General features: G+C 42.1%; 1 protein-coding gene across 2 annotated transcripts in view; it reads left to right on the top strand.

Annotated features, from left to right (window-relative positions):
- RUFY3 (RUN and FYVE domain containing 3) overlaps positions 1-26,079 on the top strand; it is a 60,179-nt gene extending 34,100 nt beyond the window's left edge. For both annotated transcript variants that reach the window (XM_067297499.1, XM_067297498.1), the window contains exons 4-18: positions 493-594; positions 1,638-1,761; positions 3,326-3,387; positions 4,810-4,875; positions 4,981-5,050; positions 7,205-7,297; positions 8,029-8,109; positions 8,744-8,911; positions 10,353-10,450; positions 14,161-14,280; positions 17,067-17,172; positions 19,060-19,139; positions 20,519-20,546; positions 21,662-21,736; positions 23,487-26,079. In XM_067297499.1, the coding sequence (XP_067153600.1) occupies positions 493-594; positions 1,638-1,761; positions 3,326-3,387; positions 4,810-4,875; positions 4,981-5,050; positions 7,205-7,297; positions 8,029-8,109; positions 8,744-8,911; positions 10,353-10,450; positions 14,161-14,280; positions 17,067-17,172; positions 19,060-19,139; positions 20,519-20,546; positions 21,662-21,736; positions 23,487-23,630 (1,417 nt within the window). In that variant the 3' untranslated portion in view covers positions 23,631-26,079. The remainder of the gene's footprint in view (positions 1-492; positions 595-1,637; positions 1,762-3,325; positions 3,388-4,809; positions 4,876-4,980; positions 5,051-7,204; positions 7,298-8,028; positions 8,110-8,743; positions 8,912-10,352; positions 10,451-14,160; positions 14,281-17,066; positions 17,173-19,059; positions 19,140-20,518; positions 20,547-21,661; positions 21,737-23,486) is intronic.
- The last annotated feature ends 669 nt before the right edge of the window (positions 26,080-26,748 follow it).

Below are 26,748 nucleotides of genomic sequence, written 5' to 3'. Positions count from 1 at the left end.
TGTTGTATCCTACGAGTGTGTTAATGAGCAAAATGCTTGGAGAAGACTACTGAATTGGTATTTTTGGATGTTTCTGTGGATTCTCACCAGGCTTAACACCTGCCTGAAGGAGTGGTGCTTGGGCATCTATGCTGTATTGAAGTTTACACATGTTCTTCTGACTTGCCTTATGCAAAACTGAATTTGAATTGAAAGGTGATTTATCCAAGCAGCTGATCTTTGTCTATATAGTAGCATCCAACAGGGGTAGAGTGAGGGAAATGTTAGTATGATAACAAATATATAATTAGTTATGAGAGAAGCAATGATGACTTAAATAAACCTGTCTGTAGCTATTTGCATTTACATATCCTGTATTTCCCTCTTTTCACTGGTGAGGACTGTATCTTTGAGATGAGGAAGGCTGCAGAAACTTGAGATAGAGCAGGATTATTAAAGCTGTTTGTGAATGTGTGCTACAGTATGCAACTGTTTTGTTACTGGTCTTTGTAGGACACCTGTTGGTAGAGGAAGAGCTTGGCTTCGCCTGGCTCTAATGCAGAAGAAACTTTCAGAATACATGAAAGCCTTGATTAACAGAAAGGATCTTCTCAGGTGAGCATTGCTGTCTCTCAAATTAGCTTGTTTTGACTTGTGCCCTCTTGTATGATCTTTAAGATCTTTTGTGCCCCAATGATAGTATGTGTGTACTTTTTTTTCTGAGTGGCAGTGTTGCGAAATCTAGAACTTGCTATGAGGCATGAGAAATGCTTAGTATTCTTTACTTAGTCAGAAGCTGTCATTTCTCCATTTTTATCGTCTCAAGTATCCATCACAACAAATGCGAAGTTTCGTTCCAAATAGGTGATTTAGTGACATGTTTGTACAGAGAGAATACACCGTTCTTTATTTGAAAGATCTTGGGCCTGGATTTATTTCTGACCTTTCCCCTTACTCACTATCTGACTTGGAACAAGTCATTTCACTTCTCTGCATCTCTACTGTATTTATAAAACAGCAATAACTTTGTAGGTCAGTTGAAACTCTATGGATGAGAATCACTGTGCGAAGTGGAAGTGTTTAATAAATACGTGGGTGTTTCTTTACTCAAACAAGTAGATTTCTGTTGGCTGTTCATGCAAATCCATAAATGACTTTGGGTGCAGAGGAGGACTTTGTGTTGTCCACTGGAAAATGTGGAGGTGGCTTGTGTTAGAGAAGTTTGTAATAGCGTAGTAAAAGTGTGCAACTGTTATGACTCTGACATTAAGCCACAGTCTTAAATGTTCACTTCACTGTAACATTACTCAAAAATTGTTCTTAGTTTTCATCACCTCTCAGCAGCTGAGAGTCCAGGTCTCCTGCTTCTTGGCTCTTTGCCTCATCTAAAGACATAGCGTGCTAAGAGGTATCCATTTTGGGCCCTTTGATTAGAGCAGGAGTGTGTTAATAGTACACAGGAGTACATTTCTGTATGAATTTTATGTCTTTGCGTGGCTTTTTATTAAGCGTGAACTTGCATTATACTGTTGTACGAGATAGCAGGCATAGCAATAAAGTAGTTGTATGCTTGTGCTAATTTATCCATAAGCTTTACTTCACTCTAGTTGACTTGGAAAGATGCAACACTTTGTCTTCTCTTGCTGTGCATCCTGCAGTGAATTTTATGAGCCTAATGCACTCATGATGGAAGAAGAAGGTGCTATTATTGCTGGCCTCCTAGTAGGGTTGAATGTCATCGATGCGAACTTTTGCATGAAAGGCGAAGACCTGGATTCACAGGTACTGGGTGTTCAGTTTAGTGGTTTTTTCTGCTCATTTAAATCAGATCAATTTGTTGCGGATGAGTGAGGAGTGATGCACTTCACTCGTAAGAGAGAAGCAGCAATATGTTTTATTGAGGTAAGGCAGTGATTTAACAAAGTTCAATCGTAAATAAGAGAGTGATTTAACAATGGTTGATGGTAAGGTTCACTCAGTTATTTACTGCGTAGAGGACAGCGTCAGATGAAAGTGTCAAGGAGACCCTCTTGTTGAGTCACGAGGTTCAGACTGAACCCCCTTGCTTTCCAAACTCTTCCTCAGAGGAGTCTGGGTGCAGCTGGATCCAATCTTAGTCCCAGACTTGGTCAACGGTTTATGTCTAAAGGGTTATGTGCACAATCAGAGATATAACTTAGCAAAGTTTCGCAAAGTTTTGCAAAGATTCAGCATGCTATTAGTCACTTACCAAGGATCTGTCGCAGGTAAGGAGTCTCTCAACCTCGAGGAGTAACCTTGAGAGGCGTCCCTGCTCAGGAGGAGGTTCTGCAGTGCAGCCCACTGCCGTGCAGGAGAGCTCCATGGGCTCTGGGCTGCCCCCTATTTGTGGGCGGGGGGGAGATGATTGACTCATCGTCATATTTGCATGCTAGATGGATCTTAGTTGGCGCATGCTCAACTAGCCCCTGCCTACGTGTTGTTTACGGAGAGGTCGGCTTGGCAGGGTGGGGGGGAGAGCACATCAAGGGGGGAAAGGAGCACACCGTCACAGTTTTCCACTGTAGAGGACTTTGTTCCACTGAGATGTGTTTGTTACTTTTAATAATAAAAGACTAATAAAAGCTTGTTACTATGATTGCATTCTTCAGTTAGCGGGCAGCGCTGAGGTCAGAGGTTCAAGCTTTTGCTTTTCTAATGGCTCCCTTCAGCTTAGTTTTTGCCAGTGGAAATACATCTTCTGTACTCATTTTAGTCACATAAATGTAGTGTTTCTTCTGACTTGAGTGCTAGCAGAACACTTTGCCCTGCTGCTTTTTGTAGAGTAGTGATCTAGCTGCCAATCGCACAAAGAATGCTCTCTTAAATTTTCGTTTCTTAATGCCCTACCCAAAACTCCACTCCTCGGTTCTTTGCTGCTGTGCTTTGCTGTGATCTGAATGCAGGTCACTGTGGAGTGATATGTGAAATAGAAGAACGGACAAAAAAGGGGGGGAGATGGGCAGAAATCTTAATTCACTCATGACATGTTATGAGATCATTGTACCTGTGAACCAAAAGAAAACAGGCCAATATGCACTTCTGTTTCAGCTTGCCTGGGCAGTGTATATATGGGTGTGTTGATGACGTTATTTTGTCCTTATCTCCTAAGACTTGCTTGACAACTTGCTGTTTCTCCCAGTACATTTTTACTTGAACTAGTCTGTTCTTTCATTTGTTCTGGATAGATTACTGGTATGATGAGTTCTTATTACAATAAAACATGCACAGATGTTTTTCATGAATGACCCTACATATTCATGGATATGAGGAGTGTTTAGTCTTAGGAAAAGCTTTTAATGTAAAATGCCAACATTTTCTCTTCTAGGTTGGAGTTATCGATTTTTCAATGTATTTGAAAGATGGGAACAGCACAAAAGGCAATGAGGGGTAAGCGCAAGCACAACTGTTCTCCATCATACCCTATGGTAACTTGTATTCAAGTATGCAAGTTGTCCTGTAACCTATTGCATTTTTCAGTCAGATGCTTCTTAGAGTGAACTGCTCTTTTTTTGTAAACCATAACTTATTTATAAGACACTGGAAGTATTGGGAGGGGGGGAAAGGAAAGTCTCTTGAACACTTTGGATATTCTTCCTTAGCTGGCTGTGTGAAATGAAAATAGTTTAAAAATGACCCTCTGCTGAGTTAGGTCTGCTATTCTTTAAAGGCTTTTCAGTAAACAATTTAGTAGCCTTTAATAGTTGAGTGGCTAGCGAGAAAGGAGTTGATTTTTCAGGACCATAGCATCCTTAGAAATAATTTCTCCAATCAGAAATGACTGTAATTGTAATAAGAGTCCAAATAAGAGTTCTTGTGCCAATGTACACAAATGTAGCTATGTAACATTCAGAACAAGAGGTTGAAAAGTACAGCATGGGTACACTGGCATATAGATCTGGTGTTGTGGTTATCTGAGGTTCTTTAAGAGTACTTCTTTTTAGGAAGGTTTACTATTTTGAATGTAGGTATATTCTTTTACCATTATCCCTCAGGATCAGGTATTTTGCTGACATTTTTTATCTGTATTTTTATTATTAGAACATGCTTTTCTTTAGTTAAGATCTCCTGCTGGAAATGCATGCAACACAGGCACTTGGTGACAGTTTTTGTTGAGTGGATTTTGGATGAGTCTTGTTCGATATATGTGTCGTATAAAGAACAGTGTGTTTTCCACTGGAATGCTGTTGTGCTAATTGAAATGCTGTATGCCTTGCTGTTCAGTTTTGTGTCGCAAAATGCCTGAACGTTGTCCGGATGAATGAAGTGGTTGCAACTTCTGAGAAGTCTGAGAACTGTGACTGACCATAAAGGTTTAGACTGTGGCTCACTTTTGCTATTTCATGTGTGTCACACTGACTCATCAAGACCCAGTATGTTCAGTGCTAAGCTGGATACATAGGCTGTACTGCCACGTTTCCTCTTAAACCTTTAACAATGTCTCTGAGCTCTTTTAATCCAAATGGTGAGATTGGGATCAGAGAGAAACTCTACTATTTCCTCATCTTCCCTGCGGCTTTGTCCGTGTAAGCGTTCGGTGACAGCTTGCCTGTGTCCTGCAGTGAGTATGAAGCCAAGCCAGGATCTCACGCTATTAGGGATGACCAGGATGGCCGGGGTAGAGTTTACATCCTTGGTAGAAGCTGGCTGGATGACATGGGGTTGACTTTTCTCTATATCATTATCTTTCTGTGTGGCAGAGCAGGCCTGCTGTTTTCCCCGGGGGTCTCCGGAAACACCGCACAGTTGGTATCTGTAGGTATGGAAGAACTACATTCAGGGTGAGCTGAATGTTACTTTTTTTTTCCCCAGAGATGGTCAGATAACTGCTATTTTGGACCAGAAGAACTATGTAGAAGAACTCAATAGACACTTAAGGTAATATATGATTTTTTAAAAAATTATTATATAGTATAACATAATAGAAAGCAGACTTGAAAAAGATAAGCAGAAATTACCGTAACATCTTTTTCTCTTTAACAGTGCTACAGTAAACAACCTACAAGCAAAGGTGGATGCCTTAGAAAAATCCAACACTAAATTGACCGAGGAGGTAAGCGTAATAGAAGAGGGTATAATAGAAAAGGATCTAATATTTTAGCCTTTTGGAATCGAGGATTAAAAAGGTATGTGAGAATTTATTTCCAGAACTTGGATATGCTTGATCATGGCTTTTTAAGGATGCAACTGGAATAACTGAGCAGCCCAGAAATTGTGTTGACAGTCACCATTAATGACACATGAGGTGGAAAAACAGCAAACTGTTTATGTTAAAACCCAAAAGCTATTGAAGACACTTTCTCCCCTCTGAAATCTTTTCAGTGCTTTCTGGTTTTTGGAAGATGTCTTAGAAAGCATTGAACAGTGCATGTGATTTCAGTTGCCATATAGCACATGTAGGTTACAAGACATTCAGACACTACAGAGAATTTTTCAAACTTCTGTTTATTTTGACTGATGCAGAAGCTGACTACAGTGATAAGATATTAATTGAAATGTTACAGTGACCTTTCCTCTAGCTTGTCGCAATTTGCAGGATATAAAGGATAAAATGTTGTTCAGTCTGGTCATGAAAGGTGGTTCATAAATGAATCATAAATGTAACCTGTGTTTTAATATTGGCTTTGCAGTTCATCAGAAATTATATAGATGTAATACAACCTTCTTAGGACAGTGTCCTGACAAATGGGTGATAGTAAGCCTCAACCTACAGGTTTTACAGTATTTCTGTCCACATGTCACCTAGCTCAGCAGAATTATTTTGCCTGGGATGTCTCAGTGCTCTGGCAGTACAAGTATGAAGTAGAAGCCCTTTCGCAGAAAGGATGGTGGCAGCTTTACCTTTTTTTTTTTTTTTTGCTTGTTCACCTTCATCAAAGCGGTTTGTGTGTCTGGTTATTAAACACCTGCTCTAATGGATGTATTTCAAATGATGAAGAACTTCAGTGGTGGAAGTTAGTGTATCTACTTGTGCAGTTAGGGAGTAAAAATTGTATTTTGCAATTAGAAAAAAGGTTTTGTTTTTTCTTTAATTTAACAACGTGGTCTACAGTAGGCTGCCTTTCCAGTGCTGCTGCTCTTGATTTATTATTACCTGCTGAATGTGCATGCTCTCAGTTATGCATGGTACCTGTGAGATTAATCCCTGTGTTTACTGAAGTATTGGTTGATTTTAGTAATTTAGTTGCTTGTTGCTTATTAAAGTCTGCATGCTATTGACAGTAATAATTTACCTGACACTGGAACACACGATGCCTATCAGTCATGTGCAGGAAGTAGTTAATGAGTTGTGTCACATGTCACATAAATTTGTCTATTTGGCATGAGCTGTTTCAAAGATTCTCGCTCTTGTCAGGGTAGTTTTTATTTGGATTTGTTGTTTAATGACATTACTGATCTCTTAGAATGTCAGTGAGCTTTTTTTTGTCTGCAAGGTTTATGTAGGTTATGATTTATAAACCCAGAAAAAAAAACTTGACGTTATTTTGGTCTTTGACCATACACTCCAGGTTGCCTGTTGGTCTGAAATGAGGCCTTCCTCAGGAAATCCTCTGAGGAAGATGTCCTGTCTTGTACAGGTGGTGTGTGCTACTTGCCCTCAGTTTCAAGCCAAATTTTCCTCTTCTAATGAGGTTCTAGCAGCACTTCTGGTGCTGTCTTGCCCAGATGCTTAAGCATCTTACATCTCAGGTGCTCTAACTAGTTATGTATCCAAACGAGCAGAGCTTTAGCAAACCCACACAAGTATTTCTTCTGTGGTCATTTATTTCCATTGCTAAAGTCAACAAAAGTTAGCTGCCATGTTCCTCACGTTTCTCCATTTTATTATCTTGACAAAGGAGGAGGAATGAAATGAGGATTTCTGTAGATTTGTGCTAACCAAGTGTTAAACAGAATCTAGCAGGTAGTGACCTGAAGAACTCAGTAACTTTATTGAAGGACATGAACTGAAATAAGTTGGAAAGTCTCAGTTTTGGCCAATAATGGAAAGCCACCACACTGGCACTAATTGATAATTTTTTTAAGATAGTATCAACTAGCAACAGCAGAGGCTGAATTGTACTTTACTACTGTAAAACAAACAAACAAACAAACAAAAACTCCCTCCAAATGTGAACAAATGAGTACTTGCTGAAAATCTGTCTAGAGGAAAAAAACCTGTGAAATAGGTTTTTGATACAGAACTGTTGTTCTGTTTTGTTCACAGCTTGCTGTCGCAAACAACAGGATTATTACACTGCAGGAAGAGATGGAACGGGTTAAAGAAGAAAGTTCTTACATCTTGGAGTCCAATCGTAAGGTTGGTGTGTGTATGATTCCTGAACCCACTGGGCAGGTCCAGCCTAAATTTGACAGGGAGGAGCTGTTTCAAAGAGGCTTCATTTCCTTATGTGTCTCAGAAAAGAGCAACAGAAAAAAGAGTGACTCCAGCTGGGCCCTTCAGAGGGCAACAGATGGACCCTGGTCATAGTACATCCTGCCTGGCAGTAGCTGATTAAACTATGAGTGTGTGCAAAGCTCATGGCTAACACAGCATGTTCATGGCTTGCTGTATGGACGTGTCAGAGGGGACAGGAAGAAAGATGATTTACTGAGAGGCTGGTAGAAAACTTAAGCGAGTTCTGCTTTTTTGGTCTGAAATGCTACCCTTTCCTGAGATCAAGGGGTGCTATGTTGAAATACTCTATACTTTTCTTCCTTTATTTATGACAAGGGCTAGTGACTATGTCAGAGTTGCATTTTAGCTTTAAAATCCATAGGATGTTTTTTGATATTTCATAATTGGACTTAGTACACTGTCCAGGGCCTGAAAGGGGACAGGCAGTGTATGCACTGAATTGCTCTAAGCAACTTAGTTACAGGGAAATACACTATGTTCACAGCAAAGTTGCACGATGCATTAACTGAATGAAGCTACTGACCTTTGACAGTTGTGGAATTTGTTTTCAAAGTGGGAAAAGAAAATGGTCAGCACATGGGAGGATTACTAGTATGTAATGATGGGTTAATTGGATTTCTTTCTTAACTTAGGTCACTAAAGACAGAACTGCAGATGGACATGCACTTACTGAGGCACGAAAACAGTTAAAGGAGGAGACTCAACTGCGGCTGGTAAGGGCAGTGGGAGCTTGGCGCTCTACAAAATGGCTTTTTAATGGAATTATTCAGTGTCAATCACTTTTGAAAAGGTTTAGCCCAAGGGGTTATTGTCATTCCAGCCTGCCCTGCTTCAGCCTGATCTGAGACAGTCTGTCAGAAGTGATGATGATTTTGTGGCTGGGTTGACCAGTTTGAGGTCTGTTCCTCAAAATGGGCAGTGCACTTGAGTTTTTAGGTCTTGGGTATCCCCCATGAAGATAAGGTTATTGACACTCTCTGAACTGTTTATTCAATATAGCATGTTCAATTCAATATAGCATGTTCATTTGGTGGGGGGACAAATGCTTGAGCAGAACATTTTTAGGAAGCAAGTCTGCAAACTTTTCATTAGTCCCCTTCGTCAGAAAGATGGGCCCAAATAGGACTTCCTGACTCACTGCTAGTAATGCTGTTTACATTGCTTTAATGTTTGACTGAAATTATGGATTTGTTGTCCTTAATTGCCTTTGATGTGTCCAGTTTGTGGCTGTGATACTGGCAATGCAGCACGCTTCTAGGTGCTGACTGCATTGGCAGGAGTACAAGGGTTATTGCACTGGTGGTGAAAAAAGCTATTTGGAAATGCTGACTGCTGTGCATGTTTCAGGATGTGGAGAAAGAGCTGGAGGTGCAGATTGGGATGAGACAGGAGATGGAGTTAGCCATGAAGATGCTGGAGAAAGATGTTTGCGAGAAGCAAGATGCGCTGGTGGCACTCAGACAGCAACTGGATGATCTCAGGGCCCTAAAGCACGAACTGTCTTTCAAGCTGCAGGTAGGGAAAGAATTAAATCAAATGCAATGAATCCCTAGTGGAAGTGTTGGCTCCCGTGCTTTGTCTTTTTTCCTCTCTGTTTAGCACGTATGCGCTATGGAGGGGTGACAGGCTGTGTAACTTTCTTCCATCTTGCTGCTGTTTCAGACTTTTCCCTGTCCACGTACTTTTCTACATTTGATTCTACTTGTTGCTCCCGTTAGGGCTGGCATTCTTATTTCAAATGTGATTTGGGCAGGAAGCTTTAGGGAAGATGCAGTTTCTGTAATGACATATGGACTCATAACCTTTTTGCCTTTTTCAAATTTATAAATGGACAGGAAGATGAAAAAAATGTGATAGATGAACAGAGAATGCCATTTCCTCGTACAGGTTACCCTCAGAGGTGTGTGTTTGAGCTGCAGTGTGTAAACTGTTACAGGGAGGCTAGTGTTTTCCCCAGTATGGGAAACTACATGCGGTTTAGGAGTTGTTTGGGAGGGTGTCTCAGTAGTGGGCAGCTCTTCATTTGAGCGGGTTTTTCAGAGGTTTGCATGACTGATAGGTGTTCAGTAGTTCCATGTTGGTTCCTTTCTTTGCATGCTAGAAAAAACAGTTTTGTTTTTTTTTTTTTCCAGTCCCTTTTTGAGAGACTCTTTTGGGGCACTCTCTCTTTCTGCCTGGTTTTAATTCTGTGCTGGTACAAATAACCACTTCCACAGCTCATGAGCTTCTTTTTCCAGGGTGAAGGCAAGTGATTAAACTGCAGGAATCATGGCATTTGGTTCAGGTTGCTTTGCAGCCTGCAGATGTGCTCTGTAATCCCTGGGATGTCTTATGGTTAGGTACAGAACGTACAAGGTGCTCGGGGCAAGACAGAAAACTGCAGAACTTTTAACTGTTGATGGTGTTGGGTGTTAAAAGAATGCGGCTTGTTCTGAAGAAAACCTTGTGATGATCTGGAAATAGGTGTTTTTCACTGGGGAAAAGCATGTTCTGTATTTTGAGATGGATCAAATCTGACCCGTGACTGCTTCTGTTCCATTACAGTCTAGTATTTTAATGTATATGGTGGCATTACATATGTTACTGTGGAACTGACAAAAGGAAACTCTTAAGGAACAATGTGTAATGCCCAGCAGTAAATCCTAAAATTCAATTGTTTCTACTTTCCTTGAGTCGGTCATTCTGTGCAAAACAGTTGAATGATACAAGCATTAATAGATATTATATAACAAGCTGAACTAATCATGGTATTTCCCTTCTGTGGGGTCCAGCTGTAGTCTGTATCTGCAGGAGGTGGTGTTTCCTCTTGCATTAATGATCTGGTGTTTGCTTTTTGGATCACCTTCTCGTGTCTTGTTGGCTTTTGCCCATTTCATTTCACTTGCTAAGTAATTTATTGTGGCTTAGTTTGGTTTTACTGCTACTTATAAAAGATGCGATGCAACTTTCTTTACAGAGTTCAGACATGGGAGCAAAACAGAAGAGCGAATTAAACAGCCGTTTGGAAGAAAAAACAAATCAGATGGCTGCTACCATCAAACAGCTTGAACAAAGGTAAAAAATGCAACTTTTATAATTATGAAATTATGTGCATGTTCTAGAGGCACAGTGTGTGCTGTTCGGGCTGTTTTTTTTTTTCAAGCGACTATATTGATTGTTTTTATTAGAAACTTTCTACCTCAATTTTACATGAATGTTGCAGACGAGTGGAGTGCTATTCCTGAGAAAGTTGTTTGTAGACAGGCTTTAATTTAGCTTTTGAAGTTTGAAGGGCCTCTGAGTGACCTAGCCCTGCTCTATTTGTCTGCTAGAATTGCTACTGACTTGAATGGAAGCAGAGCTAGTACTGTTACAGGTGAGAGACAGTGCACAGCTTAGCCGCCACTAAACAGAAGCTACGTAAGGAGAGCGGGGTTGGGTCTCATAGCAACAATTTCATGAGATGCTGTTAGAAGTGTTACAAGTCTTTCATTAAAAAGATTATACTACTAAAACAGTAATTATTGTAGAAGCTTTGTTCACCTGCATGAGCTGCATGTTTGTTATGCAGTCATTTACAAGTCGATTAGCGTCTCTGATAGCCCTGATAAAAATAAAATGCAAATTTAGAGAAGTGCTTGTCTGTTAATGACGGTAGTACAGTGGGAGCAGGAAGGAGAAGTGTTGCAGCAGAGACAGGTCTCAGAGATGCTTGATTATGCCAGATCACTCTGGTACTGTTCTGAGAAAACACCCAAATGGCACCGTTCTCTTGATTAGCAGCTGAACGGTCTGGGCCTTGTACTTTCTGGGGAAGCTGAGCTTGAAAAAAGCTCATGTGGAAGTAAATTAAGGAACATGATAAGGAAGCCTGATTGTCACTGCAAATTGATAAAGATAGCCAGCAGGTATAATATCCATTTGGGCCAGGACGTTTTCCATCTTGATGGCCATGTTGCTCTCCTGTTGCTAACCCTCAGGTAATTAGGAGGGCTGCAGCAACAAAGTCAAATTGGTTTGAGAGGTAGCAGTGTTCCTTCCCCCCCCCCCCCCCCCAACCTCTGTTTTTTCCTGTCCTTGAAGCCAAGCCTTGCAGCTGTTTGGCGTCAGGTTCAGAACTTCATTGCCTTGAAATGGGACTATAGTGCTAGCTCCAAGCAAAATCGGGAGAAATGTTTAGGTCTCGATAACATACGTTTTCTACTGAGATATATTTAATGAATAGTTAAATGCACTAAACTAGTTATTTCATCTTAGGGATTATGTTCTGAATGATTTCTTACCAAAGAGGTCTCTTTGTTTGTAGAAACTTTGTATTTTAAAACATATTATGGTACCTGTTGAGCTAATTGATTTGCTCTTTTTCTCTCGCTGTTCTTATTTTTTCATTTTCTCATCATCCTCATTCTGACTTACTCATACAGTGAAAAGGATTTGGTGAAACAGGCAAAAACCTTAAATAGTGCAGCAAACAAACTGATCCAGAAGCATCATTAGACATTTTTATGTCTGGTCACCTCACGGCTCTGACATCAGAACTCATTTATGAGGGGAGAACTTGAGAATTACTAAAAGCAACTGTTTAAATGTTAATTGTCTCCTAAAGTTGATTTGGAATTTGCTGAATTTTTAAAATCAGTGAGTTTTTCTTCAGAGATATAGAATTGATTATAAAAATCCCCTGACTTTGCCATTTAAACTGTTAAACTACCAATGAGTTGGCCAGTAAACACATCAGAAAAGCATAAGGAATGGGAGATATGTGGCTCTGTACATCCCGGTGATGCGTACTGTATACAGCAGCACAAATCTTCAACACTTATGGATACTAGATGCGTTGTTCAAGCCAATATCTGATTGGCCAGCTCTGGAAAGTCGACTAGTTTTCTGTGTTACCCTTTTTGTGAAGTAGACGAGAAAATGCATCCCTGGAAGTTGTTGAAAGTAGTTGTGTGCGTACCCCAAACCGTTCCCCATTCACTTCTGTTCTGTGGGTTTATCCCCGAGTCAAAGACAAATGGGTGCATCTCAGTAGCTCATCGCGTGAAGACCAGCCCTCTTTTAACCAAGACTGCTTGCAACAATTTTGCCTTAGTGACTTGGTGGGAGGGTGGGGACTTATCCTTATTCCTTTAAACTTCATGTGTCCAGAATTAGTAGCTAGGTGTCTTAGAGTAATATGATAGAGTGGTAAGTTCAGTGAAAACCTCCTTATCTTTGCATTGCCTTCTACCTCTGCCATGAATCCCTCTAGAAATACGTCGCAGTTCTTCCTGACTGAAGGAAGCTGAGGAGAGGTGTTTTGATAGGTCTTTCCTCTTCCTAGAAAGGGAAGTTACACATTTTACAAAAATATTCTGATCTTTATACTCTAGTGTTTAAAAAAGAAAAGAAAAAAAAGAAAAAAAAAAAAGGAAAGAAAATGCGCAGTGGTGGGGAGTGGGACCAGTCATTTGGCACTTGACCATTCCTTGTCTGAGTAGTTAGTGGTTTAACAGGAAGAGTTGCCTTTTGCTATTACACTTGTTACATTTGCTTCTAAGTTTCTGTTGCTTAATACAAATATGGAATTTGCTAATGAAAGAACAGCTAAAGCTTGGAAACAGCTCTGAATAGGAAAAGTCACTGTCAACACCCCAGTGCAAAACTTCAAGTAACTGTAGCTTGAACTATTGTAAATGAATATCCTCTTCCTGGTGGCCGCAAGATTTCACCATGCTGGCCCTTCACAAGCTTTAGGTTACAGATGCTCCTAGAAATATTTTGCTCCAAGAGAATCACGTTTGGGGTTGTTTTGTGTTGAATAAGGGTCTTTTTGTTCTGGTGAGATGCCTGTAAAAGGCCAGCTCCTCCTTTGTCCTACAGAATAGTGCTCCTTGAGGAGGTGGGAGGCCAAGTGACTGTAATGCAACTGGGGAAGAAAAAACCTATTGAGTTCTCACTTAGGTACGTGTAAGAATCTGTGAGGCTTGGCCTAGTCCTCCTGTACACAAGCGTGTATCACTGCTTAGCTTGCCTAATTGACTCCTGCACAAGCAGACTTGGAGACCATGTTTGAGTCTTTAAGTGATCCCCAAGTCACATTTTTGGAAGTATGAACTTAATCTTCGGTAACCTTTTACTATAAACGCATTTTAACTACCTGGAAAAAAAATAAAGCTTTCATCAAGGTATCCAAATAGCTAGTTAGGACAGTTAACTCCCCTGTCCCTCCTCAAATTTCTTTTGTAGAAATAGTGGTTTGGGCTGGTTTTGTTTTCTGTCACAGCAGTTATAAAATAAGAGTTAAGTATCTGGCAGTTTCTGATGTCAGGCCCAAAGCAGAGATGCTTTGGTGTGCTAATGCCCAGGCACTTGATCCAGTGTGATAGTCTGTGGAAGAGACCAGGAAAATGCACTAATTCTAAATATAATAGCTAACCTATGTTGCAAGTTCCAGTTACACGTGTAAAGCTGAAATGTAACGTACATTAAAATCAAATTTGACTTAAAATTCTGTGTACTTGAGGTTTGCTTTGAATCTGGATAAAAGTGATGTTTTATGTTTTTCATCTAATGGCTGTAAACTGTAGTAATAGAATAAAAAACATTGAAAATCAGAGCTTCTGCCTGGTTCACCTGCATTTTACTTTTCTTTAGAATGTTTTCCTCCTTCCCATTGTTCTTACCATCCCTTTTTTTGGCTTTTCCTTTTCACTGGGTTTTTTAATTTGTTGTTTAAACTCGGTCTTCCTCCCCACCATGGCTTTTGTTTTTTATCACAAGTTCATGTGGCTCAAATCCAGATTGCGACAGGCAGAGAAGGACCGTCAGTTGGCTGAGCAGGACAACCGTCTCTTCAAGCAGGAGTTCGGGGACAAAATCAACAGCCTGCAGCTGGAAGTGGAAGAGCTCTTCAGGCAGCGGTGAAGAGACCCTTTTCTAATCTGTTTGTTGGGCTGTTCTTACTGTGTCTCATATAAAAACTGGCAGGACAATCCCAACAGTAGGAAGGGGTTGGAGGGGGAGAGAAACAAGCTGCTGAGGCCTGTCTGGGAAGCTCAGTAGATCCTCGGCCTGCACTGAGGTCTGTGCTGCAGGTAGCATGAGTTCGTTGGCTGTATGTCTCATAAGTGCAGACAGATCTTTGACTGCAATGTAGACCTCTCCAAAGTCTAGCTGTACACCAGTTTTTTTTTCCCCTAATAGCATAATTTAGGCTCTGACGCAAACTGTAGAAGCAACCAATTTGCCCGTTGCTCATCAGCAGCAATGTACCAGCTAAGTCTTTGCCTGGCGCCAACGCTTCTGTAGGGGCAGGGAAGAGTTTTGGAGCAAGGGAAGCAATCCTGATTGTCAGCCTGACAAACAGTACTGTGTCTTTTCTAGTCAAAATCTGTTTCTGTTTTTCTGGGAAGCAATTGAAAAGTTGGAAGCCAAATGTTAGAAAACTTAGCAAGAGCTATCAAATTTTCCCCTGCAGTGTCATCAGTTTACCAACATCAGGAAAATAGAAATCCTCTTATCTTAAAATAGAAGAGCATCTCTCATTCTGCAGACATGACGCATCCTCTGTTTTGTAGCAAGGTCACTAAGATGAATTGTATGAAAGCATTGCTGGATGCGTGTTTGGGGTTTTTTCCCCCCCTTCTGCTACAGCTGCTTTGTTTCCTATTTCCTTGTGGCAGATACTTAAAAGACAAAAAGTAGGAGAGGCTACCCACAAAGCTGGTAAATGGCTTTTATCAGAAATTTGTGTCAGGTTCCAGGTGTGCACATGAAGTATGTATACATATGTGTTTGTACAAGCATGCTATTTTGCGTGTCTACATGTGAAAATGTAACCTTCAGTTATGTTAAACTGGACCCAAAAGTATGAAATTGGACAAGCTTAGAAGTGTTATCAGATATAAAAGGGAAGTGTCTTCTCTGCATATGCATCTTGTACTGAGTCAGTTTAGCTGAATTAGTGTAACTCTCTGGGGAGGACACTTGCAGATGAGTATATTTTTGCATCAATTTGGCTTTTACTGATTCCTTTTTCACTCATGCTAGATCAAGGTGGTGGTATGAAAATGAGTGAGCCTCCTTTCCGGGAGGGTGTACTGCTTTACTTACCCGAATTTCTGAAACGGGGAGGTATTAGAGATACTGCAGTGGGTGGTGAGCAGTCTAACTTGAATTGTGTTGCTTTAAGAGAAAATGTTTTTTTACGTGTTTTTCTATCAAGTTTTAAATAAGATTGCCCTGGTTGGTTTGTTTTTGCATGCACACATGGTCTGGATTCATTTCTGGATCCAAGTTTCCATCAGCTTTACTCACTTCAGTTAGGTTATCTAATTAATGAGCCCGTAGCCATAATGCTTTATTAAAAAAACTGTTGGAGAAGTATTGATACTAATGAGGATAATAACAGATAATGATTTTTTTGAATGGAAATGAAGATTCTGGACCTTTTACAGTACAGGTCATGCCACTACTTTTACAAGCTGATTTTTCAGTCTGTAGCCTTTGATTTTGGAGCCTACCGTATTTCTGCCCACTTCACTTGTAAAGAATTCAAAAATGGGGTTTCTGGCACTTCAGTCCCTGCCTGTCCGTGTGCTCTAGAGCTTTGTCGCTCTTGTGCCCTGGCAGGCGGCAGTCACGGAGCTGCTGAGCTTTTCGGTGCCAAACTGCAGCTAGTTTGCTCCTAGCCTTCCGCCAGGGAGCGAGCTGCCGTGGCTCGAGACCGCATGTCCCCGAGTTAAGGGTCTGCAGTCCCCAGCTAGGCTTTGGGTCATGCTTCCCCTAGGCCTGCTTTAGACTGCGTCAGGGACTTCAGACGCGCTTGCTCGCCTGTCCTTGACCTGCCAATCCGTTTGTCTCCCAAACAGGAATATGAGGCACTCAGCCGTGTCTTTGTTCCCTCCAGCTTGGTTTACTGCAGCACATTCCGTGTGGGACGGACCCAAAAGCCTCGGCCACGGTGCCTCTGCGGAGCAGAGCCCGGGCTACTTAGCAGTCTGGAAGGAGAAGGAGCACTTCTTCCTTGCAGATGAGGCTAGACCAGTGTGTGCACTGCAAGCCGTAAAACAGCATACGCGTTCTGTTGTCAGCCCGCTGGGCTTGCCCCTCGTATTCAAAGCCCGGGTGCTCACCTGCTCGTGTCCCACTGCTCACCCAACCTGAACAGTAGCGCAGGGTGCTCCTGGTGAGGAGCCCTCGGCCTGAGCCCTTAGCTGGTCTCCCGGAACCGAGCCGGCTTTCAGGCGAGGTGTCAGAAAAATGGCAACAGCTCTGGGGGTAGAAGGTTTTTCGCCCTGCACAGATAGCTTTGAGAAATGGTTGAGGATGTTGCCTTTGGTTTCCCAGCCGGTCTTGTAGCAGCTTACCTGTCAGGGAATGCATTTTGGAAAGGGCATCGGTTAACACTACTATAGTCAATGAATATCTAGGGCGTTTTTGAGGACCTGCAGACTTAGTGGACAGGTGTATTCCTTGCAAAATTGTGCTAGAATTAGACTAGGATTTTTTAAATTCTGTATCTCAGCATTTTGTGGCTTTACACACTGGGAGACAGCATTTACTAAGAGGCAGCTTTTAGCTCTTTAATTGGGGTTCAATCCCTGTGGCATGAAGAAAGGGTTAAACAGTTGATATAATGTAGGCTCTGTATGCTGCGTGCTGTAAAAGCGTAGCCTTTATTCATGATTCCTCCTCAACGTTACAGGAGCCACCTTGAACTAGAACTGAAGCGGGAAAGAGACAGATGGTCACACAGTCACCAAAGTAGCCAAGAAAACAAAAAAGGCTGCCCGAAGAATTGGTCAAGAGCGGTAATATGAGCTTTTGTCTTCTTTGCTTGTATTTAAGTATAGTTTAATTTTGCTTGCTCTCTTTTCTTGGGTTTTATTAGGCAATGACTGTGTATTGTTAAAGTACCACACCAAGATGAGCTTTGAAATGTTTTTTGTTTAGTTCATACATACACTAAATAGGCGTTTTATTTGATTTAGCCCTGCAAAAATATTTAAAGCAATACACTTAACTGCAGAACATGGGTTTCCTCTTCCATTATGGGTAGCTTACAGCATCTTGGCAGTGATTGTCTTTTCCTGTGCTAGTTTAATAAAACCGAGTGTGATATTGCAGGAGAGATGCTGTACTCACTATATTTGATGAAAAGAAATTAGCTTTTTTTTTTTCCCCCCATCATGTTAAGGGGTGTTCTCCTGGAAGAATTAAATAGTAAAACTCCTCAGCAAGCAGTTATCTTTTGAGGGCACCACAGATCATTTTCAGTGTTCTTTTAGTGTTGTGCATTGGTGAATTCAGTGTTTTTAAAGCATAATGCAGTGTTTCTCTCAAGAGTGTAACCGATTGTCCTCAAGTGAAACTCCCTTTTTAGAAGTAAATTTGCCTTTGAAAGTGAAAATCTGCTCTTTGGCTTTTTCTGTAACATGAAACCGGTTCTTTTGGTGGGAATTGGCTGTAAAACAGCTATTTCTGAGAGCAAACCTCATAACTATGAGGACAGCAAAGTGATACAGGTTGTTTCAAAAATTCCCATTTGTGTTGCTGCACTTCTGACTTACCTTCTCTGGACTGCTTCTGTAATACTTGGCTTTGTGTTGAAAGCTGCTTGAACTGTTCAGTGCTTCTTTTTTTCTTTTTTATACCAGTATCACAGATAATTTCTGTGAAGTTACTTAATGCATCCTGATTCATTTATCAGAAATGCCGTGTTTATTGCAGCAGAACAGCTATGATTCAACAGACGGTATCGGGATCCACAGGCAATGCAGTTGGCCAGTAAAAAACCTGGGTAGTCTGAACTTCTAAGCAAAAGTCGATGAGCTATTTGGAAGGCAGAACAGTTGCTTTTCTTTCTTGCCTGCGTGCCAGCGCGTCACTGGATCTGAGAAGGGGTTACTTCAGGGGTTATCCTCCTTTCCTCGGTATGCGAGCACTGCTATAAGATGGGTGCTCCTGCTAGGAACAGCTGGGCCAATATGGAGAAAAATGGTTTTAGAATGGATTTCTCTTTTGCCACAAAACTTATAGGTGAGTTTTGATCCCGGGCAGGTTTGCATTCACAGAAACTCACGGGTTTGACTGAAGTTATAATCACGAGTTCAGAGCAGCACCTGCATGCATGGGTGGTTCTGTCGGGGCTTACCGTGCAGGCAGGAGGCTGTTTTTGACATAGTCGTGTTAACAAAGCAGCGTTATGTGTATGGCTTGGGCTATGACCCAGTTCTTATCAGGGGAGTAGGGGAGGACAATTTGTTTCTTTTTCTAGCTGAGAGGATTTGTCTCACTGATCGGTTTTTAAAAAGCCTCTAAAGCCAGTTTACCTTTTCAGCTTCTGCTGGAGAGGAAAAAAAAAAAAAGGTGACCATTAAGGTGGTCCTTCTCGAGGAAAAGGAGACCACAGGATATTTTTAAGATTCCATCTCTAAAATGTGAAACCAACTTCTGTATGTCCCTCAGTAGTTTTGTTCACAGCAAAAGGAGGGCAAGCAGCCTGCTCCTGGGGGTGGATTGGTGTTCGTATGCTTTTACGTGTCCAGATACGCCTCCATGCCAAGGAGGGCCAATGAGATCAGTATTCCCTAAATATTGTTGTGTTGTGTCCCTCTGCTCTGTGAGCAGCATGGCAGAGATGAAACTGGAGTCTGTTCATATAGTTTGACTGACTGGTAAATATTTCCTTTTGGCAGGATGGAAAGCTCAAAATCCAGGAAGAAAATGCTAAACAGAAACAGCTACCAAGAGAGGAAAACAGTGTCCTGCCACACAAGTATGAAAGAAATTATATCCTGTTTTTCCCTTTTCTCTTGTTGGAATTCCTGCTTGCACTTCTCTAATTTCTTTGCTGCTGGTTGAGAAGTTTGGAATAGTGAATTTTTCCTGTCTAAGAAAGATTTTTCAGCTTTGTGCCTATTGTTGAGGCCTCTTTGCTGTGTCTTTGTAGCTCTCGAAGGGAAGAAGCAGTTTCTACTGCTTGCCCTCAAGGTTTCTGGAACAGAAGGGCTCTGTCTTTTGATCTCTAAATTTGTTTCTATGTAAATTTAGGGGCTTTCCTATTTTTTTTCTTCTCTAATGAAGCTTCACAAATCAAACCCGGCTGGACCTTTGATACCACCATCCAAAGAAGATGCCTCTTGTCAGTGGGGGACAGGGGAAGGGTAGACAGTTGAGAGTAGGGTGGTGGAGATAATACATAGTAGCTTCTGGACAAGAGTAAAGGCTGAAGGGGAGGAAGAACTACTTAAAATAACATCTCAAGAATGTGATTATGTAAAAAAGCAGAGTTCAGGTAGCATGTTTCTGAACTGAATTTTACAGAAAAGAATGTGTCATAAGATTTCTTTAGATTTTTGAAAGCTAAGTTTAAGATTTGTTTTTAATGTGAAAAGATGTTTTAAAAAACATAGAGAACAGCTCTGTCATGAGGACTTTGCTCAGAGATGGTAAGGAGCATTTGAAGTACTCTCTGAATGTCAGTGGGAAAAATGCAATGCTGTAACACGGCATGCTGAATACCAGTTTAAAGGTGATCAGTGAAGTGTTGTCTTAAAAATAGCATAAGCTCAATTCAAATCTGCTTTACTGGATATTAAACACCTTCTTAAAAAGGCTTTTACACTTTTTCTCTCCCTGTTTCACCTTGACTGCAGGAGCATTATATGCTTCTGTCTGCAGATTTATTTGGAAGGTTTCATAACTTAATGTTATCATTGCCTGTTCACAGAAGATCTAGGGGATAAAATATTTTGCAGCAACTTGTTTAGAGCTAAAAAGGCTTTAAAATCTATGTACTGTCTAAAAGTTTTCCCCATACTCTTGCTTCTTTTTTTCTGCTCTTCTGCCGTCATTTCACGAGCTTTCCTCCTGCTCTTCCCATTTAAGTAAGTGCTGCATGTCTAAGCTGATAACATTTATTCTACAGCACGCCACATATGCCTCTTTGCTTTGCTGTCTGATGAAGCTTATGAATGTTTCCTCTCTATCATGCAAGCAGAGTTGGCAGCATGGTTTTGAAGAAATAAAAACAAAAATCATTATTGGTAGGATTTAAAAAATGGGCTGAGAGAGTCCTCTGATACTCCAGATGGTTTCTTAAATGTAGCGGTGGCTGGAGCGGTAACTCCAAGTGACGGTGTTCTTCTCTTGTAGGTTACAGAGTGGCTTGCAGGAAGAGCAGGTTGGTGATATGTTTCCTTGCTTTGAAATGCTGAAGGGCACATGTATGGAGGGAGCTTATGGATTACTGCAACCTTTCTTGGCCCATACACCCTGAAGTATCCCCTTGGGTTTTGCCGTCATGAGGATTTGTCTGTAGAGTCCATAGCAGTAATTGTCCCCGGGAGGAAAAGCATTGCTTATCTCAGTAGAAAAGCTCTTAGTGGGCACTGCTGTACCTACGTGAGTTCATTTTGCATCCTCAGCACAACTGCTGTTTGTTTTTTTGTTGTTTTTAACTAATATTCATCCTTTTTATCATTCCTTTGCCCCACATCTTTTTTGGGTTGTTGCCTCTAAAAAGAACAATGGAAGCATAATAATCTAGTTTAACATCTGTGAAAATGGCAGTGTTTTAACCGCCTTGGTCTGCACTAGGGTTTCACCAGTCACTGTGTAGGCAAGAGGTAAGGTTCAAACTTTACCAGAGTCCAGTCCTTCTCCCCTGGGTGCCTGGTAAACTGCCACTGACTGTGCATAGGATGCTGTGACACTCTCGCTGTGTCCATCAGCAATTTCTGCATCTGTCAGTTCTTGATCATGGTGAAAAAGATGTTTTGTCTTTCCTTCTTGTTGCTGGGCCAGCAGCCTCTGTCTAGGCCTGAAAATTAAGCTGCGTTGTTCTTGGTTCACGCAGCCGCGCTGCGCTTCCCGCTCTGCCCCGGCACTTGGGGGAGTGGGCTGCTCTGCCTGCTGCTGGTCGAGGCATCTGGCTCTCTTCCTGTGCCAGAGTTGCTCTGCAGAGCTCATGTCTTTTACTTGATTTTGGTCACATAAAATTTGACTTAATAAGAGACAGGGGCAGAGAGACAGCCGAAGATAATATCGCTGTTGTAGTCACTCTTCTGATTGTAGCACATGGTGTAGGCAGCATAACTGTAGATGTTGCTGCAAACGCATGTTGATCCTGTGGGTTTGCATGATGCACTGTGAAGGAAGAAGGGTTAAAAACACAAGGATGTGGAATGGCTGCCCCCCTGTGAGATGAGGATCGGCTGTAGAGCCCTAATATAGGTGCCATGACAAGGAGGCACGTAAAGCAGAGCTGAATGTCTTCTGTTTTTATCCTGGGTGTAGGAGCAGCTGTCAACACCTGGAAATGCCCAGCTCTGCCAACTCTGCCAGGAAGAAAGCAGCCGAAGCAAAAAAAAGGTGACTCCTAAGGCTTGCATTGTCATCTCAGCTATGTGGTGAATGTACACATTTCCTCTGGTTTTCATTTTGCAAAAGATGACAAATAGGTGACTTGGGGCAAAGAAACTGCCCCTTTTCTGACGCTCTCTCTACTGTTCAGGCAAACTTGCTAAACAGTGGAGACTTGAGGGTCCCCCAGCCTCTTTGGTGTTTTGCTTTTCCTTCCTCTTTCCAGTTTCCTCCCTGCCATTTTTAACTAGGTGGTTTTGTCTGGAGTCAGCCAGAAGTGAGAACAGGAGGGTGTTAAAACCTGTTATTTCTCCACTGTAACCATCTTGGCTTTTTCTCTTGCCTTGCTCTTTTTTCACAAATGTCACATGCATTTTACCCCTCTTTGTGGCTAAGCCCCTCTTCGTATCCTCACTGGAGGAGTTACAGGTGGGGTGTTCAGTGGCTGTGCTGCCTTCCTCTGGATGCTCTCCTCCACTGACACTGAGGAGCGGGAGCAGTTTTCACGAAAACAAAAACTCATCAGTATTTAGCTAAGGCACTGATAAAACCGCTGTCAGTGCAGCAGGCGTTCCGGTCACACTGCAGCAATTACTTCAGGGGTTAACTAGAAAGTGTAGTTTGGTTGTGTTTTCCCCTAGCTTATGTGCCAAGACCTGAACCTGAAGGGTCTTGCTGGGAGCCATGAAAACAGGCGGGCAGGAGGAGGGAGCAGTCCTTGCAGGCAGCACCAGCGATACCAGCTCCTCTGGCACGAGGCACCCAGTACTCTGACCCCTGGGCCTGGCAGATCAGTAGAGATCAGCCTGTACCTTGGCTCCAAATAGGTCCTGGGAAAATTTTTTATGTGTACTCGGAGGGGACTAGGAGCACGGTGACGTTACAGATCTGAGGGCAGGAGAACTGGGAAGCTTCCAGCCTCGTGCAGATGCACACTCCTGACAACTGGCAGTGAGAGCTTGCCCTGCTCCAAGGCAGGGACTCCCAGCTCCTGCTGCTTTGGCAGTTCTGCCTGGCACCACAGTGAGTCCGGGGATGAGGGATTTTGCCAGGGAAAATGAGGGCTCCCGAGGCAGCCCATGGCACAGCGCCTGCGCAGACGGCCTTCCTGGCTGCGTTCAGGACCCAGCCTTCTCCTCCCAAATGCTGCAGTAGGGCGATGCTCAGAAAAAAAGGTGGTGAGGGGGCAGTACATTGCCCCACTTAGTCACCCTCTCAACTTCTGTTAAGTGCATGGGAACCCTGCGCAGGATTTGTAGTCTTGCCTGTTCCTTTGTGTTCAGAAAACACATCAGAAGAAACTGGGGCATTTGCACCACTATTACATCTGCTGTTCATAGACTTCCAAATGTACATGCATGTTGATATATGCATCTACAGTACAACTCGCCATGCCAGTATGTTTAAATGGCTGCAAAATATACATGTGCATCTTTAGTGACAAAATGCTTAGCTCTAAGTTGTAACTAGACTGAGTCAATTAAAATTTGAATGGTTAATTATTGATAGCTTCACTACAAGGCTTCACCTACTCTTCTCTGGCGTAATAAGCTTTGCCATAGCCTGGTCCCTGAGCAAAGGAGCAAACTTAATCTTCAGAGGGAGCAAGAGTGAAATTTTTGAGTATCTTTCTCTAGTCCAGTAGAAGATTGGGTTGACTGAATGTTAGTAAGACAAAACCACGTTTCTCTATATTGTTTGTGTGTGTGTTTGTCTTGAGCATCCTCTTTAATTTTTCTGTCCTCTTCCTCCATTTCAGAATGTCTGCAAGAACTGCGGCGGTATCTTCTGTGAAGCTTGTTCAGCCAATGAACTGCCCCTCCCATCTAGCATTAACCCTGAGCATGTCTGCAACCCGTGTCACAAGCAACTCATCCGGCAGTATTCGACCAGCCCCTTGTAGGATGGGTGTTGCAGATGGTGGTGACCAAAAAATTGCTGTAGCTGTTGTTCGTCTCGAAAGCGTTAAAGGGAAATTTGAGGAGAAGACAGTGGCCTGGGTTCTGTGGAGGTCAGAGGGGGAGGCTGCTTTATAATGTTTACAGTCTCTTGTGGCTAAAAATGAACAGTCTGAGCCTTCCTAGTTGAAAAAGCTACCTGCTCTCAGACCTCAGCTTGTGCTGGGGAGAACTGCTTTGGGAGTTGCGCATGAAGTAGCCCTAGAGTGTGCCCTGGCACCTTCAGGGAGCAGTGAGACCAGGCAGCCCCAGAAAGAGTCGAGTGTGGGCGTGCGTGTGTCTGTCTGCGTGTACAAGTCAGGAAAGTTCTCTTCCTCAGTTGTGTTGCTTGAAGGCATGCTGCTGTTAAGGTTCAGTGAAAGCAAAATGGGAGCATTTTTTAATCTTCATGTGTGGCTGCACTTGAAATACCATTTCCCTTTTTCCTGCTGCCTCTGACAATCTGGCTCAGCTGTGCTACTTCAGTGCCAGGTCTAAGAAACCCAGATAATATGCCAACAAACACTTTCTATCTGAAGTTGTTCAGTTCAGTCCTCTGGCCCTGGGCTTACTATGCACATCAATATCAAAAATGAAAAAAAAAAAAAGAAACCCTAAAAGTTCTTTAGTATTTTAGGGATTTGGGGGTGTGGGTGGTTAGGGTCTTTTTTGAAGCATGCACGATGTGAGAACCGACCTGCACTGATTTGATCATCGCAGCAGTCATGGAAGTGCCTTAAGACATCTCTGACCTTCCTGTCAGAGACATTCACTGTGACTCGATGACCACAAAATGGTGGTCAGACCAAAGGGCTGCAACGGTACTTTCTATCTTGATATAGTAACTGGAGGAATTTGATTTCCAAGTACTTAGATGCACAATTCTGATCACTAACTACACAGAATGTTTAGGGCCATGTCTGGGCACCTCTCTCCCTTGTGCATGTGAGAAAGTGGTTATATCTGGTATTTCACTATATTTTGTTAGATTAAGATGAAACTGGGATGAAGTCTGAATGCTTTTCACCTACCAGAAATTCTAATCTCAAACACAGTTTAATGAGGTTTTACAGTTCATGCTACATCATTTTTTTGTTGCTGTTATCTCAAGGAATTGTGTTTTACTCCAAAAAGTGGCGGCTTCCTCATAAAGCATGCAGCAGATCAGAGTTTATTTGCTCTGTTTTATACTGGAAGCCTACTTCAGTCTTTAAGACCATAGAATGTTTCATAATCCATAGAAAACTGATTTATTTATATATATGATGTGGCAGTTAGATAGATTTGGTGTTGTACAAATTGTGTTGGGGGCAGTGGTTTAATTCCTCAAAAGGCTGGCTGGAGCTGCATTAGAAAGCTTGTCAGAGTGGAGCTTACTTACTGTAGGTGATGCTGGAGCTTGGACCAGGAGCTAGTTTCTTCTAGTTCCCTGCTGGACTTGGCATTTTCAGCCACCCAAGTTCTCTTCCTTCTCTTCGTGCCCTTTAGAGAGGGAGCATTTCACAGGGGGAACTTGTAATTCTTTTCCATGTTCTGCTCTTTTTTTCCCCCCCATGGTGGTGTTACTGCCTGGATTTTCTTGCTGCTGTCTCTTAAAGTAGACTAGAAACAGTAAATAGTTTTAAAATTTAAAAAGCCTGGAATTCAAGTGCAGGTAAACACTGCTGTGAAGGGTGGGATACCATAGATGAATGGAGAAGATGCTGAATTTATTGGTAACAGATACTAACTTTGTGTACATATTGTACACATTTATGGGGATTTTTAATTTCTGCATCTGAAAATCAATGTGACTTTTCTCCCAAAGAAATTCTGATCCAAGCAATTTCAGTGTTGGAAGATTAAACTGGAATGCCAGCACTTACTGTAAATAATTTTAATACTGGTATGTGCATGGAATTTTGCAGCTTTGATGCAACAGCTTATTGGTGACCTGTATGCTGCTTCTGACTGTCCCAAAAGGATCAACCGCTGCTCTGCTTGCTTGAGGTGAAGACTGTGACTGTCTTCATTTAATACGGCAGGACAGTTCTTTAGCAGGTCTGTTTAAGTTACATGACATCTCTATGAACGAGCAGCCCTTCAGGGAGGTGCCTGAAGATCCTTCAAAATACAGCCCTGGCTGCTGTAATAGTAAGTGACATTTAGAAAGGTCAGAGCGAGACGCGTGTTTACTGTCTGTGTCAGCGCTTGCCTCTTTCCTGTTATAGTAGATGTCAGTGAACATCTCTACTTTTAAGCAAGTACTGGATATTATGCTTTGTGATGCTGCAAATGTTCAAGGCACGTTTGCTCAGGTACTGCTTGTAATGCTTGATTTTGGAGTCACACCTGGAATGTTTGGACGGGGGAGAGCGGAAGGCAGTTTTTCTCGTGTTAGTTTTGTTCCACACATAATAAAATTTCTCATCTGTATCTTGGATCCTGAGCAATCCTTCCTTTACGCTGTGGCTATATTCTTATGAAAGTATTTCAAAACCCGTAAGAGATGTACAAATGCTTACACAGCATGAGAGAAGTGTGGTAAGAGGGACAAGGTATTAGCTATAAAACACAGCACATGCTGACTTTTGTGCATTAGGATCTTAAATCACTTTGGTTTAGGTTTATTGCTAATACTGTTCTTCTGTTCATGTTGTGTATACTGTACCTCAACACTTCATTTGCAATAAGTTCTCCTGCTTGGAGGTACCTATCCACTTCCAAAACAAGTTACTGTGCGGGGGCTTTACCATTCCTTCTGACACAGAAATACATCAGTGAATGAGCAGCAGCAGACCCTGTCTCCGTAAGGGCCACTAACTCAAGGAACGACTCATTGTTCAGCTGAGATGCTAGTAACAGCCTTTAGCCACCAGGAGTTAGGACAGTGCAGGAAGCGACGAGACTCTCACGGGGGAGCAACGCTTTGCACATGAGAAGATCGTGTAGGTTTGAGAACAGTCAGACATGACTGCAGTGCCTGAATGTCCAGTCCCCTCTCAGAAAAGGCGTTTCCTCTGTAATAATTCTGCTTGAAGATCCTCTCAGGTCAGAGCTGAGTCGTTGCCCTCCAGTGCATGGCACCTCATGCTTCAGCTGAAG

This window comes from Apteryx mantelli, chromosome 5 (assembly GCF_036417845.1).
Source record: "Apteryx mantelli isolate bAptMan1 chromosome 5, bAptMan1.hap1, whole genome shotgun sequence".
In the NCBI taxonomy this organism is placed as follows: Eukaryota; Metazoa; Chordata; class Aves; order Apterygiformes; family Apterygidae; genus Apteryx; species Apteryx mantelli.
This window is presented reverse-complemented; position numbering and strand designations above follow the sequence as displayed.